Source organism: Babylonia areolata, chromosome 15 (assembly GCF_041734735.1).
Source record: "Babylonia areolata isolate BAREFJ2019XMU chromosome 15, ASM4173473v1, whole genome shotgun sequence".
Classification (NCBI taxonomy): Eukaryota; Metazoa; Mollusca; class Gastropoda; order Neogastropoda; family Buccinidae; genus Babylonia; species Babylonia areolata.
Genome location: NC_134890.1, coordinates 9,554,796 through 9,571,102, shown reverse-complemented (window position 1 = coordinate 9,571,102; position 16,307 = coordinate 9,554,796). Strand labels below are relative to the sequence as shown.

Genomic DNA, 16,307 nt, shown 5'->3' with positions numbered 1-16,307 from the left:
TATTTGTTCGATTTTTAATGTCTGGAACAGGTACGGATGATGTTTTACATGCATTTGTAAGCATGTAAATGCAGTGCGGTTTGGTACATGTGTATAAACTTTGTTACACTTAACAGATTTGTAGTTTTTATGTGCATTGGTGCTTTTGTGAACATTTCAATCTTTCGACTTATGTTTTTCTATATTTCTGTCTTTCTATGTGTGTGTGTGTGCGTGTGTGTGCATGCGTGTGTGTAGTGTGTGCGTGTGTGTGTGTGTGTTTGTGTGATTGGAACACTCACTCAGTCACTGAGGCAGGATAAAACTACATGTCATTGGTGGTACAAAAGAAGAGCTCTGTAAACACAGAAACTTCTTTTTTTTTTCTTTCTTTTTTCAAGCAATTTGGTAAGGGATCTGACAGTTCTTTTAGCTTGAATGATCATGAATCAATGTGTCTATGTGTTGCAGATCTATACAAAGGATTCATGTTGCTCTGAAACATGTTGTGAGTACTTTTTTCTGTTTCATTCTGTCTGTGAGTACTTTTTCTGTCTGTTCTTCTCTCTCTCTGTCTGTCTGTCTGTCTGTCTGTCTGTCTCTATCTCTATCTCTCTCTAACACTGTCTCTGCCCTTCTCTCTCCTACTTTTCTTTTGAATTCTCTTCTCTTTTGTTCTGTATTCTGTTTTATTCTTTCCTAGTAGCTAAGCTCTGTGTGTAGTCACATTTTGGTGTGTGTATGTAACATAGATGTAATGTTTTATGTTAACAAAGCGTTTTTGTAAAGCACTTAGAGCAGATTTCTGGATAGTGTGCTATATAAGTATCCATTATTATTATTATAAGCTCTCCAACTATCTTAGTATCTACCATACTCTGTCCAATACAATCAGTCCCCAGTCTTTAGTCAGGCTGAAAATATATTTCTTTAAGCATCAAATGTGATTAATATATATATATATATTCCCCTCCATACCGTATGATAACATGCTGTTTCCATGCAGATTGCTTGCTTGATTGTGTTGTGTGTGCCTATTGTGGGAGGGAGGGAGAATGAATACGGTCGCCTATGTGTGTGTGTGTGTGTGTGCGTGTTGTTACTTGTGATCTCTTTTTTTGCGTTACTATGATTTTTATTTCTTTGGTAATACCTTTTGCAGTTATTGTAAAACGCCTTGAGCATTAGAAGGCACTGTATCAATTTCTGTTATTTTTATGATTACTAATCGTATTCTCTATTTGACTGTGTGTTCCAGAGAATGGCCCAGTACTCTACCCAGGCAGCAGACGAAGTGCTGTTCAATGCAGTCAATGATAAAAGAATCATCATTCTCAACAGACCGAAAACTCTCAACGCGCTCAACTTGAATATGATCCGGTACATCTATCCCAAGATGCTGGTAAGTGAAAACTAGCCTTTACAAGTTTGTTTCTGTCTTTTGCCTGTGTGTTTCAATGTGTTTGTTGGTCTGTTTGTCTCTTGTTGTCCAGTACGTGTGTGTGTGTGTGTGTTTGTGTGTGTACATGTGTGTGTATTTTGTACCAGTATGCTGGGAGCTAGGATACATTATCAAGGTCTGATCAGTGCAGTAGGTTTATAGAAAGGTCAGGTATCTGCTGGTTTGTTTTTTTTTCCTTTTTATTAGTTATTATTTCTTAAATGTTTGTTTACAATGCAGCGGATGTGATGTAGCATACATGGATCTGCCTGCACTCTCTGACACCTCCACGAAACTGAAATTGAAACTGTCTTGTTGTGCATGTGTGTGTTTGTGCATATATTGTGTGTGTGTGTGTGTGTGATGAAAGGAGCGGGTGACAAAGCATGTATTTTGTGCGTGTGTTTGTGGCCATGACCATGCCTCCACAAACTTTGGTGCATGAAGTATATAATGTATTTATTTTTGCGTGCATGTGTTTTTTTTGTGTGTGTCACATTCATGTGTCCATGGCCTTACATGAACATGTACATTCTTATGAATGTGTGCAGGAGTGGGAGATAGATCCTTACATTTCCATGGTGGTGATGAAAGGAGCGGGTGACAAAGCATTCTGTGCTGGTGGAGACATTGTGTGTAAGTCTGTAGAATATACATGCCTTACCCTCAAGACTGAATGAAATGCCACCTGTAATTTCTATTACATGAGCAAAATCAGTCTGCAGAATATGCGTGTCTTGCCTTTAAGACTGAATGAAATGCCACCTGTAATTTCTATTAAATGGCCAAAATCAGTCTGTAGAATATGCACGTCTTGCCCTAAGACTGAATGAAAAGCTGCCTGCATTTCCATTACATGGTCAAAATCCGAATATCATTTGCTGCCTTGTTACCCCCAGAACAGCTCCAAGAAAATGTCATAAGAAAATTTCTCCCTTTCTTTAATATCTTTGCAATTATCAACATGCACATCATGTTAACAGCTTTCCATGGCAGAGGCCCTGCAGCAGAAGTTGTGTTTCATTGGCAGTGAATGGGTTAAACATTGGAGGGTTTTAACTTTTTTTCAGCCTTTGCAAGGGATACACACTCCAACCTTGGCAGGATGGTATGTGATGATAGGACCCTTCAAAGCTGTAATCTCAGTGAAGATGTTTGGTTTTTTTTTTAACTTTTTTTTTTAACTTATCCCCCATAAAAGCTGCTGTGATCATTTTACTTTAAAAAAAAATAATACCATGCAGAAATGGAACTACACTGCAGCTTCTTCATCGGACTCTTCCTCATGTATCTCATATATTATGGAATATGGGAAGAAAAAAAAAGGTTCCCAACTCTATAGTCTTTCCTGCCCTGCTGTCATGGTGACCTCAGTTTAGATTTCCCCCCCCACATGCATGTTTTCAGTAAGTTCCTGTCACAAGTCTCCAGTGTCAGCAGATTCAAAGGGGAATTCTCATTAGGGACGTGGTGATGGTCTTACATCCTGGTGGGATGCTCACTCAGTCTGACTCTGTGACTAAATGATCATTGTTGTCAGTAGGGAGCTCAGCAGGTGGTGTCTGGAGTATGTTGAATCAGAACAGGCACGACCGAACACCAATGACCATTGAAATGACTCAGCAATGTTGCAGGGTCTTCTTTGGTGTGTGATCTCATGGCAAGCTATTGTTGGAAGCCCCTTGGGGACTACTGTTGCCAGTAATGTGGCAGACGAACCTGGATGTGGCTGCGCATGGAGGACTTGCGACAGAGAATGGGGCAGTTTTAAAGGAAAGGAAATAAAACAAAAGATTGTTATGTTTCTACTCATTGCTGGTAACTTTTTTTTTTTGTTTTGGTCTTTATATGTAAATACAACACTGGGTATTTGGAATAGGTTTTGTGTGTGTGTGTGTGTGTGTTTGCTGTCCCATCATCTATTCCGAGAGTACCCCATACTGGGCCACACCCGGGCTCCGTCTGTTGCAGTCACAGCGTCGGCAGTCTGCAGGGAACTATCAATGTTAAGTTGCCAGGAAACCACACACCAGAGGAGACCCTGCACTGCTGCTGAGTCACTTCAGTGGTGTTGTGATTTAAAAATACTTAAGACACCACCTACTTAGCCCCATACTGACAACAATAATGGCATAGTCGTGGAGTGAGATTGAGTGAGTGTCTCTCCCAGAGTGAAGACCACCACCACGTCCCTCAAACGACAATCCCTCATGAATCTGTTGACACTGAAGACCTTGACAAGACTCACCCCAAGTGCGGAAGTGGAGGGGCATCGAAACTGAGGTCAGTATGAGAGCAGAGCTTGAAATGCCATAGAATTTGGAACTTTTTTTATATTGATGATGAAGGAAAAGGAGGAGGAGGAGGACAACGACGATGCTGCTATGGAGGTCCATTTAGGTTTAGGACAACTTGACACAGCTGTACTCTATGCTTCCTGTCATGATATCCCAGCTGGAATACGTGTATTTGATTTCAGGCCATATTGCCCAGTTCATGGTGATTGTTTTTCCTTCCAGCCATAACTAAAGCAGGCAAAGCTGGAGACTTAGGAAAAGAGTTTTTCAAGGAAGAGTACATGCTGAATTACAAGATTGGTGAGTTTATTTTGTCACAGCTTTATAGTCTTGGTAGAGAATGATTTGTTTCTCCCAATTCATTGTGTGGACAGTTTGTGAGGCCCAGCCTTATTGACTAAGTTTCCACGTGTGTCATGAAATTTTTGTTTATTTTAATATTAAGTTTTGTTAAGTACTATATGCCCATGTTTTCAGTTTCAGTTTCAGTAGCTCAAGGAGGCGTCACTGCATTCGGACAAAACCATATACGCTACACCACATCTGCCAAGCAGATGCCTGACCAGCAGCGTAACCCAACGCGCTTAGTCAGGCCTTACAATTGCGAAATGACTAATCACATAATTTTAACAAATATATTTAGTAATGTTGAATCATCCCATTACTTTTATTGTTGATTTTATTTACAGAGTTATATCTGTCTTGGTTTTTTGTTGTTGTGTTGTTGTTTTTTGTGTGTGTGTGTGTTTTGTTTTTGTTTTGTTTTTAAGGATGGTTTTAAGTCTGTCATTCCATTTCTTTGCTGTAATTTTTTTTTTTTTTTCAGGATCATTCAAAAAGCCATATGTTGCATTCATTGACGGAATAACGATGGGTGGGGTGAGTATGTTGGTCCTCTCTTTCTTACATCCCTTACTTCTGTTTTTGCTGCATTTCTCAAGCAGTCAAAGACCACACTAACATGTGTTTGTGTTTAGAAAGGTACAAAATATTTGCTTTGTATATATATTTTTTTTCTGACCATTTTAGATGTTTCTGGTCATAAAGGTTATTGCATTCCTTGTACAAAATACATAGCACATGCATGTGCAAATATTCAGTATTCTGCTGTTGTTTTACTATATATAAGTATTGAGTTTTTTTGTTTTTTTTTGTTGTTCTTGTTGTTTTTAACTTGTGTATGTGTGTGTGTGTGATTACCTTGTTGCATGATTTTAGGATGTGGGTTTGTCAGTAAATGTCGGCACACACTAGTGCAAACATTCAGTATTCTGTTGTTGTTTTACTAGTACTTATTATTTTTTGATAAATTTGTTTATGCGCATTTAATGATTTTGTTACATGGAGCAAGGTGACAGAGTGATAAAGACGCTTACCTGCCAATACAATGTCCGTGAGGGTCTGGGTTTGAATCCTGCTCATGCTTTTCCCAAGTTTGACTGGAAAATAAAGCTGAGCATCTAGTCATTCGGATGAGACAATAAACCAAGGTCCCGTGTGCAGCACGCACTTCGCACACTTAAAAAGACCTCATGGCAATGAAAGTGTTATCCTCAAGCAACATTCTGAAAAAGAAATCCACTCTAATAGGTACACAAGTATGTGTACATGCAGTCAAGGCCTGACAAGTGCATTGGGTTATGCTGCTGGTCAGGCATCTGCCTAGCAGGTGTGGTGGAATGTATATATATGGATTTGTCCATATGCAGTGATGCCTCCTTGAGAAACTGAAACGGTTAAATGGTTTCAGGGCGTGGGGTTGTCGGTGCATGGCAAGTATCGAGTGGCAACTGAACGGACTGTGTTTGCCATGCCAGAGACTGCCATAGGTGAGAGGCAAACACACACCGGGGTGGGGAGAGGGCGATGGACAGAAGAAACTGCACCTGACAACACGGAAAACAGGGGTCCCATGCTGAAGGCACCTGATAGACTCAAGAGATTTGCCCCATGCATGAAGTCATGAAACATGCCATGCACAAGCACTTGCGCTTGTGCTGTGTACACACACACACACACACGCACACATGCACACATGCACACGCATACACACACACACACTCATGACATAGAAAGAAGGGCTGATAATAAATTACATGCCGACCAAAAGGAAATAAACCTAGAGAATATCTACAGAATAGGAGGCCGGTATCTTTGATACACATCACTGAATACTAAGTGTCTTTTTACGAATATTGTAACTTAAATAAGCATGGAAAGAATAAAAAAGATAGTTATGTCCATGGGAGACTTTTTTTTCCTTCTGCTGTATATGAACAGATGTCTTGCATTGGCACTGACATGCAGTTGTGTATGTAATAAAGTTTATTTGACAGAAGTGATAAAACTAATTATGGAAGAGAAATGTTCAAGCATCTGCTTCCTTTTTTATAATGAATTTTTTTAGCTACTTCATTGCCCCAGGATGGAAATTTCCATTCCCTTCTGGTGTGCGAAAAAGTGCCCCAGGATGGAAGTATCTGTCTGCATCCTAGCAGGAATTTTCATATTTCAAAATCATTAAGTTGATTTGAAATTGTCATAATTGGAAAGTGCGTAACTTTTCCTTTCAGAAAAGTATGTAAGGTTATATATAGTTTCTTTCAGAAGTTAACATACTAGATTTTATTTACTTTATCATTATTACCCTGCGTGAGTAAAAATGCTTTGGCAAATAATTGTCACTGAGTGTAAAACAGGTTTTGCACTGAAAGTGTTAAGCAGATATGTGGTATCCATAGATGAGTTTGTGTGGGTTTTTTTTATGTCTTCTTAAAGCTGATGCTGAATAGTTGCATGTGGCAGGTTTGTTCCAGTGACACCTTCTTAAAGCGGACGCTGATAGTGGTTGTGTCTGGCAGATTCGTTCCCATGATGCCTCCTTGAAACTGACAATGACAGTTGTTGCGTGTGCTTCCAGTAATGCCTTCTTGAAATTGATGCTGATAGTTGTGGTTCCAGTGATGCCTCCTTGAAACTGATGCTGATAGTTGTGGTTCCAATGATGCCTCCTTGAAACTGATGCTGATAGTTGTGGTTCCAGTGACGCCTCCTTGAAACTGATGCTGATAGTTGTGCTTCCAGTGACGCCTCCTTGAAACTGATGCTGATAGTTGTGGTTCCAGTGACGCCTCCTTGAAGCTGACGCTGACAGTTTGCTGTGTGTGTGGCAGGTTTGTTCCCGGACGTGGGAGGTGGGCATTTCCTTCCCTGGTTGAAGGGTCGGCTGGGAACCTTCCTGGCTCTGACCGGCTTCAGGCTGAAGGGGCGGGATGTGCACCATGCCGGTGTGGCCACTCACTTTGTGCAAGCAGAGAAGGCAGGTCACTGCTGTCACGTCACTCTTGACTGATTGATTGACTGACTGTGAAGCGAGGAGAGATAGAGAGGCTGTGTGTGTGTGTCTGTGTGTGTGTGTGTGTGTGTGGCCACTCACTTTGTGAAGGCGGAGAAGGCAAGTCATATCCGCCACATTGCTCTTACTGATTGATTGACTGTGAAGCGAGGAGAGAGAGATACTCTGTGTGTGTGTGTGTTTCTGTGTGGTTTGTGTGCAGAGGGTTTGTGTGTGTGTGTGTGTGTGTGTGTGGCCACTCACTTTGTGCAGGCAGAGAAGGCAAGTCATGGCCGTCACATCATTCTGACTAATTGATTGACTGTGAAGCGAAAAGTCTGTGTGTGTGTGTGTGTGGAGGGTTTGTGTGTGTGTGTGTGTGTGTGTGGAGGGTTTGTGTTTGGAGTGTTAGTTTGTGTGTGTGAATGTGGAGGGTTTGTGTGTGTGTGTGTGTGTGTGTGTGTGTGTGTGTGTACAGTTGAGTATATTACATTTAACATCAGGCAGAGTGATTCTGTGTTTAGTGCATGAAAGAAATGGTGTGTGAATATGTCTGCATGTGTGTGTGTGTGTGTGTGTGTAGAACAGATATTGTTATCCGTTTTGACAGATAGATAAAGTGGAGCAGACACTGATATATTTTTGACAGGTAAATTAACTGGAGCAGAAACTGGTATATGTTTTGACAGGTAAATAAACTGGAGCAGACACTGATATATGTTTTGACAGATAAATAAAGTGGAACAGACACTGATATATGTTTTGACAGATAAATAAAGTGGAACAGATGCTGATATATGTTTTGTCAGATAAATAAAGTGGAACAGACACTGATATATGTTTTGACAGGTAAAGAAAGTGGAACAGACACTGATATATGTTTTGACAGATAAATAAAGTGGAACAGACACTGATATATGTTTTGACAGATAAATAAAGTGGAACAGACACTGATATGTTTTGTCAGATAAAGTGGAACAGAAATTGATATATGTTTTGACAGATAAATAAAGTGGAACAGACACTGATATATGTTTTGACAGATAAATAAAGTGGAACAGACACTAGTATATGTTTTGACAGGTAAATAAACTGGAACAGAAATTGATATATGTTTTGACAGATAAATAAAGTGGAGCAGACACTGATATTATGACAGATAAATAAAGTGGAACAGACAATGATATCTGTTTTGACAGGTAAATAAAGTGGAACAGAAACTGGTATATGTTTTGACAGATAAATAAAGTGGAGCAGACACTGATATTATGACAGATAAATAAAGTGGAACAGACAATGATATGTGTTTTGACAGGTAAATAAAGGGGAACAGATGTTTTGACAGATAGATAAAATGAAACAGACAATGATATCTGTTTTGACTGATAAATGAGAACTGGAACAGGTTTCGATGTCTCTTTTTGACAGATGAATGAACTGGAACAGGCACTGATGCAGCTTCCAGAGCCTTCACACTTACAGGTTGAAAAAGTCCTGGACTCTTTCCACAATGAGGTAATCTTTCCGTGACGGTGTAGGGTGAGTTGTCCATCAGGTTTTTCACATTATTCTTTTTCATCTTTTCCGTTTGTGGTCTGTGGAGCCAACTTCCAGCATTTACGGTTGTTGTTTTTTCCTACAGGCAGCATAATGGAACAAAGTATGCAAACATCTTCTTGTTTGTGTATACAAATATTGTCCTTGCCTTATTTTGTCATCCATTCATGATGTTATGCATTTGATTGGTTGTAATGAAATTAGGCCGTTTAAGGTCTTGTTCTTATTCTACTTGTTCTTATGCTACTGTTAAAGAGCCAGGTCATTTTATGGAAATATGAATCTTTTCTTTCTGTGTAGGTTGAAGTCTGGTCGATCCCACAGGGTCTTATCTTGGCTGGTTGGATATCTGATAACATCAGTGCATTTCTTATTTACTGGTTTACTAATTTATTACACATCTGAGGTCAAGTCCTACTGAGTAAGCAAAGGAAATACTGTATGAACTGATTTATATGTAAAAGAAGTAAAACTTGTTTTCTCTTTTGTTCTAAATTGTGTATGTGAGTATGTACGTATGTGTGTGTATGCATATGTGTGTTGGTGTGTGTGTGTGTGTGTGTGCACAAGCACTTTTCCAAGTTTCAAACTGGAAAAACTACAACAAAATCCCGAAAATGATAAAATATTTTATTACTGGGCTGTTATTCCAGAACCCAACCGATAAAGACAAACCTTTCGTCCTGGCTCCCTATCTGGAGAAAATCGACACGATTTTCAACCAGGCCACAGTGGAAGACATCATGAAGCAGCTGGAATCTGACCAGTCAGAATGGGCACAGCAGCAACTGAAAATCTTGAAGAAGATGGTGAGTGTGATGGGTTGTTTTTTTTTATTGGGTTTGGTTTGTTATGACTCTGTTGTGTATGTGTTTTTGCTGTGTATGTTGTATACCAAATTTCACTGTTTTGCTTGTGATCTGCTTGTATCACAGACCTCGCCAGACTTGATTTCTTTTACTGAGGTAATAAATTATTCTGAATATGAATCTGAAACTCTTAGGGTCTTTCTGTTGATTTGATTCTTCCTATCACTGTTTTCTTTTAGCTGCTTTTATATGTGTATGAATCATCCACAGGTGGTGATTGTGAATATGCATATAGATTTCTTCTTCTTCTTTGTCTTCTTCTTCTTCTTCTTCTGCTTCGTCTTCTTTTTATTCGACTTCATTCAGCTTATCTGTGAAGAGTTGTTGGTGTGCTGCACAGAAGAACTGTTCACCAGATTCTTCTAGGTCAGTCAGTTGTGTGTTAAAGCCTTGTTCTCTGTAAATGGTTTTCCAGTCCATTTTGCAGTGTTGTCAGTCTGTCATTTTTTTTTTTTTTTTCTTATTTCCCCTCTTGTCTCCCTCTCTCAGCAGTTCACCAGGTCCTTGGAGGATTGTTTCAGCAAGGCCACTGGATGTTGTTACATGGTCGTACCAGCGTATTTTTCTTTACTTAACTGATGTCGGCAGTCTTCATTTGGTCCAATGTGCTGCATGATGGTTTGGTCACGTTGTTATTTCATAATGAATCTGTAATTCTTTTCTTGATTCCTTTCCATTTGCAGGTAAGTCTGTATAACGACCCACATGTTGACGGACGAATGCAGCAATTGTGGAATAGGTGGTTGAGAGAAGAAAGAATTTAGAATGTTTCTGCAAAAAACAAAAAACAAACCCAAAACAACAAAAACTGAAATCACACAGCATTGTTGGTCATTGTTTTGTTGTTGTTTTTTCAAACTAGGAGGCAAGATTGCACTGGCTATCAGTGCTGCAGCCTTGGGGGCTAGTTGATCTTTGGGGAGCATCCCATCTCTGACTGTCCTAAAGCCCTTTTGGCCAGGAGAGTGGGGATTAACTTGGGCAAGACACTCTCCACTATAATCAGATTCTATCCCACATAGTCGGGACTGCAGTTGCATCCTCTGCTGTTCTGATGGTCATAGTCAGATAATGACTGAATCATACATTATCCATGACGTCATGCTCCTTGTTCTGATGATCATAGTCAGATAATGACTGGCTATCATATGTTTGTCCATGATTGTGTTCCTTGTTGTGATGGTCATAGTCAGATAATGACTGGCTATCATATGTTTGTCCATGATTGTGTTCCTTGTTGTGATGGTCGTAGTCAGATAATGACTGGCTATCATATGTTTGTCCATGATTGTGTTCCTTGTTGTGATGGTCGTAGTCAGATAATGACTGGCTATCATATGTTTGTCCATGATTGTGTTCCTTGTTGTGATGGTCGTAGTCAGATAATGACTGGCTATCATATGTTTGTCCATGATTGTGTTCCTTGTTGTGATGGTCGTAGTCAGATAATGACTGGCTATCATATGTTTGTCCATGATTGTGTTCCTTGTTGTGATGGTCGTAGTCAGATAATGACTGGCTATCATATGTTTGTCCATGATTGTGTTCCTTGTTGTGATGGTCGTAGTCAGATAATGACTGGCTATCATATGTTTGTCCATGATTGTGTTCCTTGTGATGGTCATAGTCAGATAATGACTGGCTATCATATGTTTGTCCATGATTGTGTTCCTTGTTGTGATGGTCATAGTCAGATAATGACTGGCTATCATATGTATTTGTATTCCTTTTTATCACAACAGATTTCTCTGTGTGAAATTCGGGCTGCTCTCCCCAGGGAGAGCGCATCGCTACACTACAGCGCCACCCATTTTTTTGTATTTTTTCCTGCATGCAGTTTTATTTGTTTTTCCTGTCGAAGTGGATTTTTCTACAGAATTTTGACAGGAACAACCCTTTTGTTGCCGTGGGTTCTTTTACGTGTGCTAAGTGCATGCTGCACACGGGACCTCGGTTTATCGTCTCATCCGAATGACTAGCGTCCAGACCACCACTCAAGGTCTAATGTAGGGGGAGAAAATATCGGCGGCTGAGCCGTGATTCGAACCAGCGCCCTCAGATTCTCTCGCTTCCTAGGCGGACGCGTTACCTCTAGGCCATGTTTGTCCATGATTGTGTTCCTTGTTGTGATGGTCTTAGTCAGATAATGACTGAATCATACATTGGTCTGTGGCATTGTGTTCCATGTTCTGATAGTCATAGTCAGGTCATGACTATCATATGCTTGCCCATGCTGACATTTCCCATGTTCTGATGGACGTAATTGGATAATGACTATCATACGTTAGTCCATGATGTCATGTTCCTTGTTCTGATGCTCATAGTCAGATAATGACTGATTATCATATGTTGGTCTGTGGCGTTGCATTCCAGTCACCAACGTCGCTGAAGGTGACACTGAAGCAGTTGCAGACAGGAGAGACACTGAGTCTGGCGGAAGTCCTTCAGATGGAGTACCGACTGTCACAGAGGTGCTTGGAGGACAACGACTTCTTTGAAGGTGTCCGAGCAGGTGAGGCAATGTGTGAAAAACATATATATACATATAATGTGGAAAATGTATATGATTACATGCATCTAGTGGAGAACAGACTGTCACAGAGGTGCATGGAGGACCATGACTTCTTCAAAGGTGTCTGAGCAGGTGAGGCAGTGTGTGAAAAGCGTATATATATCATGTGGAAAATGTATATAATTATTTTTGCTTTTTGAAAAGCACTTTGGGAGTTTGGAAATTGTTCTGTTTGTTAGTGTTCTATTAATACACTTGTTCGGAAAGATACTGTAAAGAAGTGTTCAGTTAGTACAGTTCTTTGGAAAGTGTTCTGTAAATCAGAGTTCTATTAACACATTGCTAATAGACCTCTTTTTCTCCTTTTCCCAACAGTTCTTGTTGACAAGGACCAGAATCCCAAGTGGCAACCAGACAGGCTAGAAGGGGTGACAGCTGAGAAACTGGACCATTACTTCTCTCCCCTTGCCCCTGACAGGGAATTAGTACTCTAGGAGCTTGATTTAATACTCTCTTTTTTGTTGTTGTTGAGGGGGCTAGGAGTTGGGGTGGGGCAGGCTTTTATATATTTTTTTTTGTTTTGTTTTTGTTTTTTAACATGCCTTCTTGAAGGGAGTGAAGATGTTGGAAGTTTATTGAAATAAAAACTGGGGTAGGTATTGTGCATGAGTGCAAACATGAAAATTGGTGTTAATCCGAATGCCACACCGTAAAGAAGTCGTGTGAGGATTATCATACATGATATCGCACAGATTCTGTCTCTGTCTCTGTCTCTCGTACTGTGTTCTGATGACTGTCCTGAACTGTTCAGGCAATCATGCCCTCAAAACAAAACAAAGCAAAAACACAACAAACAGAAAAAAGAGGTTCAGGCATCACATTTGGCTATTCATACTTGTTTGCAGAGAAAATTGTATCGACAGACAGACAGAAAATACAAAAAAAAACTTAGCCGTATGAAGAGCACATGGACAAGAGTCAATATGGCTGCCGGAAAAAGAGGGCGCTAGCCAGGGGGGCAAAGGGGAGGTAACTACTTCCGGGAGGTTATCGGCTGTAGCTACTTTCATTTTCTCCGCATAGGCGGATAGTAGTTAGCACAGGACAGGAATGTCAGACCCCTGCCGGAGTCTGCACTAGTGGGTCACAGTAAGTATGTTAGACAAACGTAATTTTAGGAAGAAAATGTCCTTTCAGGCATCACATTTGGCTATTCATACTTGTTTGCAGAGAAAAGAGTACATGATAGACATTTTGAATTTTGAGTTACATTTTTTATCATAGATTATAGAGCATCATAGTGCAAAGCCTTTAGTCAAAAGTTGAAGAAAAGCAGTATTTGATTTAAGAAAAGTTACATCATGGGGTATCAAGTATTAAAAACAACATCACCTGTTTAAAAAAAATATATATGCCACAATTTAACACCAAAACCAACATAGCAAGACTGATTTGTCTTTCGTCATGAAGCGTCTGTGATGCAACTGTTATTGGTGAACCATTTTGTGCCAAAGGTCTGAGAGTGAACTGCCCTGAGTATGGTATATCCCTTGACAGAGGCAGGAGTGTGGTCATTATTTTGGCCTGAAATTGTGGACCAGAGATAAGAACAATTATTTTTCATTGTACTTTCACATCCTCAGTCTTGCACAGACTTGGACTTCCACCTCATTTATAATAGTTTGTGCTGTAGTGTAGAAGATTTAGATCAAGATCTATTCACCATTGGAAGAAGACTTGGGCCATGACCTACTCTGTAAATGAAATAACTCCATTGCAAATCACTCCAATATAATTAATATTTCACCAAATATTTCTTGACGTTTCATTTGTTTATTCAGGTTTTGCTGATTTCTGTTATTTAATACAGAAATCTTTCACTTGGGCTGGATTTTGTTGGCATTGCTTAGCTGTTACAATATCTCTGCTTGGTTTCTTTTGTTTTGTTTTTTAAGCAGCAGTGTGTAGTAACGTTTTGGATCAGTGCATGCTTCAATACCTCCTTGAAACTGAAAAAAACAACAACTGAAACTATTGACAGGGCATGTGTGAAGATATTCTTGTTGAAGGGAGTAAAGGGATCATGTATCAGTGAATAATGTAATCAGACAGGTGTTTGGATTGCTCAAGTGATCAGAACATGTATACAGTGAATTTTGAGATTTTTTTTTCTCTTCACCTTTTTGTTGTTATTTTGTTTATTATTTTATTTCAATTAGTTATTTTGTTTATTATTTTATTTCAATTATTTAACTGTCCTCGGAAGAGATTGGGCAGAACCATTTACACCACAGCCATATCCCGAGTTAAGTTGTTTGAAAGTGACTGCGGTTGTACAGGTATCTTGTTTCTACGTGATATTGTGTGTTTGTTTTTTGCCAGTTTTGATGTAGTTGTGGCTTGGCTTCAGTTTCTTTGGTGTTTGTTTTTTTGACTGGAATGTTTTCAGATTGTGACAATGGCCCTGTGCAACTGGGGGCCTGGGTGATGAAATAATAATGATAATAATACCTTTGGTGTTTGATATTGGAGAAGTTTGTGTGCGACAGATAACATGTTTGCTTGTTATGGAAGGATTCCTTCCCCTCTCTTGTTTTCATTTTGAAATCTCAATTGTTTATTATTCAGCAACACACACACACACACACACACACACAATATGTGTGTGTGTATCTGTGTGTGGAGAGAAAGAATACACAAAGTTTTCTCTGGTTTCTCCTTTATCATTGTTACATTCCATTGAAAGTTAAGGATGGTTTCTGGCACCTTCATCTTAAACTTCTCTTTTTTCTTTCTCATACTCACACACGTGCGCGCGCACACACACACACACACACACAACACACACACACTCTCTCTCTCCCCACATACACTTTATTTTTTGTTCAGGTTCATTAGAATTTGAATGTAAAATTCTGCTTTTCTCCAATATCAAAGCATTTACTGGAACCAGTGTCTTAGACTTCCGACCTCTCTCTGTCTTTTTTTTTTTTTTTTTTTTAACCATTTCTGTGCATTGCATTTTGAATGACTTGCATCCCTCATAGGTAAAAACTAAACAAACATCCTGTTTTGCACAGCATCAAAAAGAGACCCGACTCTCAATATAAAAGGCTTGTTCCCCAAGAGAGCAAATCCTGTCTCATGCTCTTTTTATAATCATTACAGGTTCTAAATCCTGACAATTTCTTGATGACTTTGCTATGAGTGGAATTAAATATGTATCAGTTGATGAATGTTTTAATGTATCAGTTGGTGAATGTTTTAATTTATGCATGCCTTGTAAACTGTCCAGCAGTGTAGGTTTTGGGCCTTGGGTGTTGGTGCTTGTGGATGGCTTTCTTTCTCACCTGCTCCCACTCTGCACAGCTTTATTTACTTGTTAATTTAATGCCTTCAGAATTTACTCAGCTTTAGTACACAGATACAGTTTATTCTCTTTTTCTTCTTTGGTCATGGGCTGCAACTCCCACGTTCATTGGTATGTACACGAGTGGGCTTCTATGTGTATGACCATTTTTACCCTCCATGTCGGCAGCCATACTCCGTTTTCAGGGGTGTGCTTGCTGGGTATGTTCTTGTTTCCATAACCCACCGAACGCTGACATGGATTACAGGATATTTAACATGCGTATTTGATCTTCTGCTTGCGTATACACACGAAGGGGTTCAGGCACAAGCAGGTCTGCACATATGTTGACCTGGGAGATCAGAACATTCTCTCCACCTTTACCCACCAGGCGCTGTTACTGAGATTCGAACTCTGGACCCTCAGATTGAAAGTCCCACGCTTTAACCACTCAGCTATTGTGCCCATCTGCCAGTCAGTGAGTCATTGGATGCCATTCCAACTTTGGAGGAGACCCAGAAAGCTATCCGTCTGCTATCCAATGGCAAAGCCCCTGGCTCAGACTCCATCCCAGCTGAGGTCTACAAAGAAGGTGGTATGGCGCTGACTGAGAAGCTTCATCAGCTGTTCCAACTCATCTGGCAGCTTGAGGCAGTTCCACAGGACTTCAAAGACGCTTCCATCATACACCTGTACAAGCGCAAAGGAAATCGTCAGGCCTGTGACAACTATCGTGGAATATCCCTGCTGTCCGTCGCAGGCAAGACTCTGGCCAGAGTGCTACTCAACCGTCTCATAGCGCACCTTGAGCAAGGTCTTTTACCAGAGAGCCAGTGTTGCTTCCGGAAAGAACGTGGGACTATCGACATGGTGTTTGCTGCCAGGCAGCTCCAGGAGAAGTGTCAGGAACAGAACGCCGACCTTTACTCCACCTATGTCGATCTGACCAAGGCCTTTGATACTGTTAGC

General features: G+C 40.1%; 1 protein-coding gene across 3 annotated transcripts in view; it reads left to right on the top strand.

The window, feature by feature from the left end:
* LOC143290419 (3-hydroxyisobutyryl-CoA hydrolase, mitochondrial-like) overlaps positions 1–14,504 on the top strand; it is a 15,757-nt gene extending 1,253 nt beyond the window's left edge. For all 3 annotated transcript variants that reach the window (XM_076599833.1, XM_076599835.1, XM_076599836.1), the window contains exons 3-13: positions 451–487; positions 1,238–1,381; positions 1,972–2,056; positions 3,940–4,017; positions 4,544–4,596; positions 5,468–5,546; positions 6,891–7,036; positions 8,480–8,566; positions 9,262–9,417; positions 11,851–11,989; positions 12,365–14,504. In XM_076599833.1, coding sequence (XP_076455948.1) covers positions 451–487; positions 1,238–1,381; positions 1,972–2,056; positions 3,940–4,017; positions 4,544–4,596; positions 5,468–5,546; positions 6,891–7,036; positions 8,480–8,566; positions 9,262–9,417; positions 11,851–11,989; positions 12,365–12,483 — 1,123 coding nt within the window. In that variant the 3' untranslated portion in view covers positions 12,484–14,504. The remainder of the gene's footprint in view (positions 1–450; positions 488–1,237; positions 1,382–1,971; positions 2,057–3,939; positions 4,018–4,543; positions 4,597–5,467; positions 5,547–6,890; positions 7,037–8,479; positions 8,567–9,261; positions 9,418–11,850; positions 11,990–12,364) is intronic.
* The last annotated feature ends 1,803 nt before the right edge of the window (positions 14,505–16,307 follow it).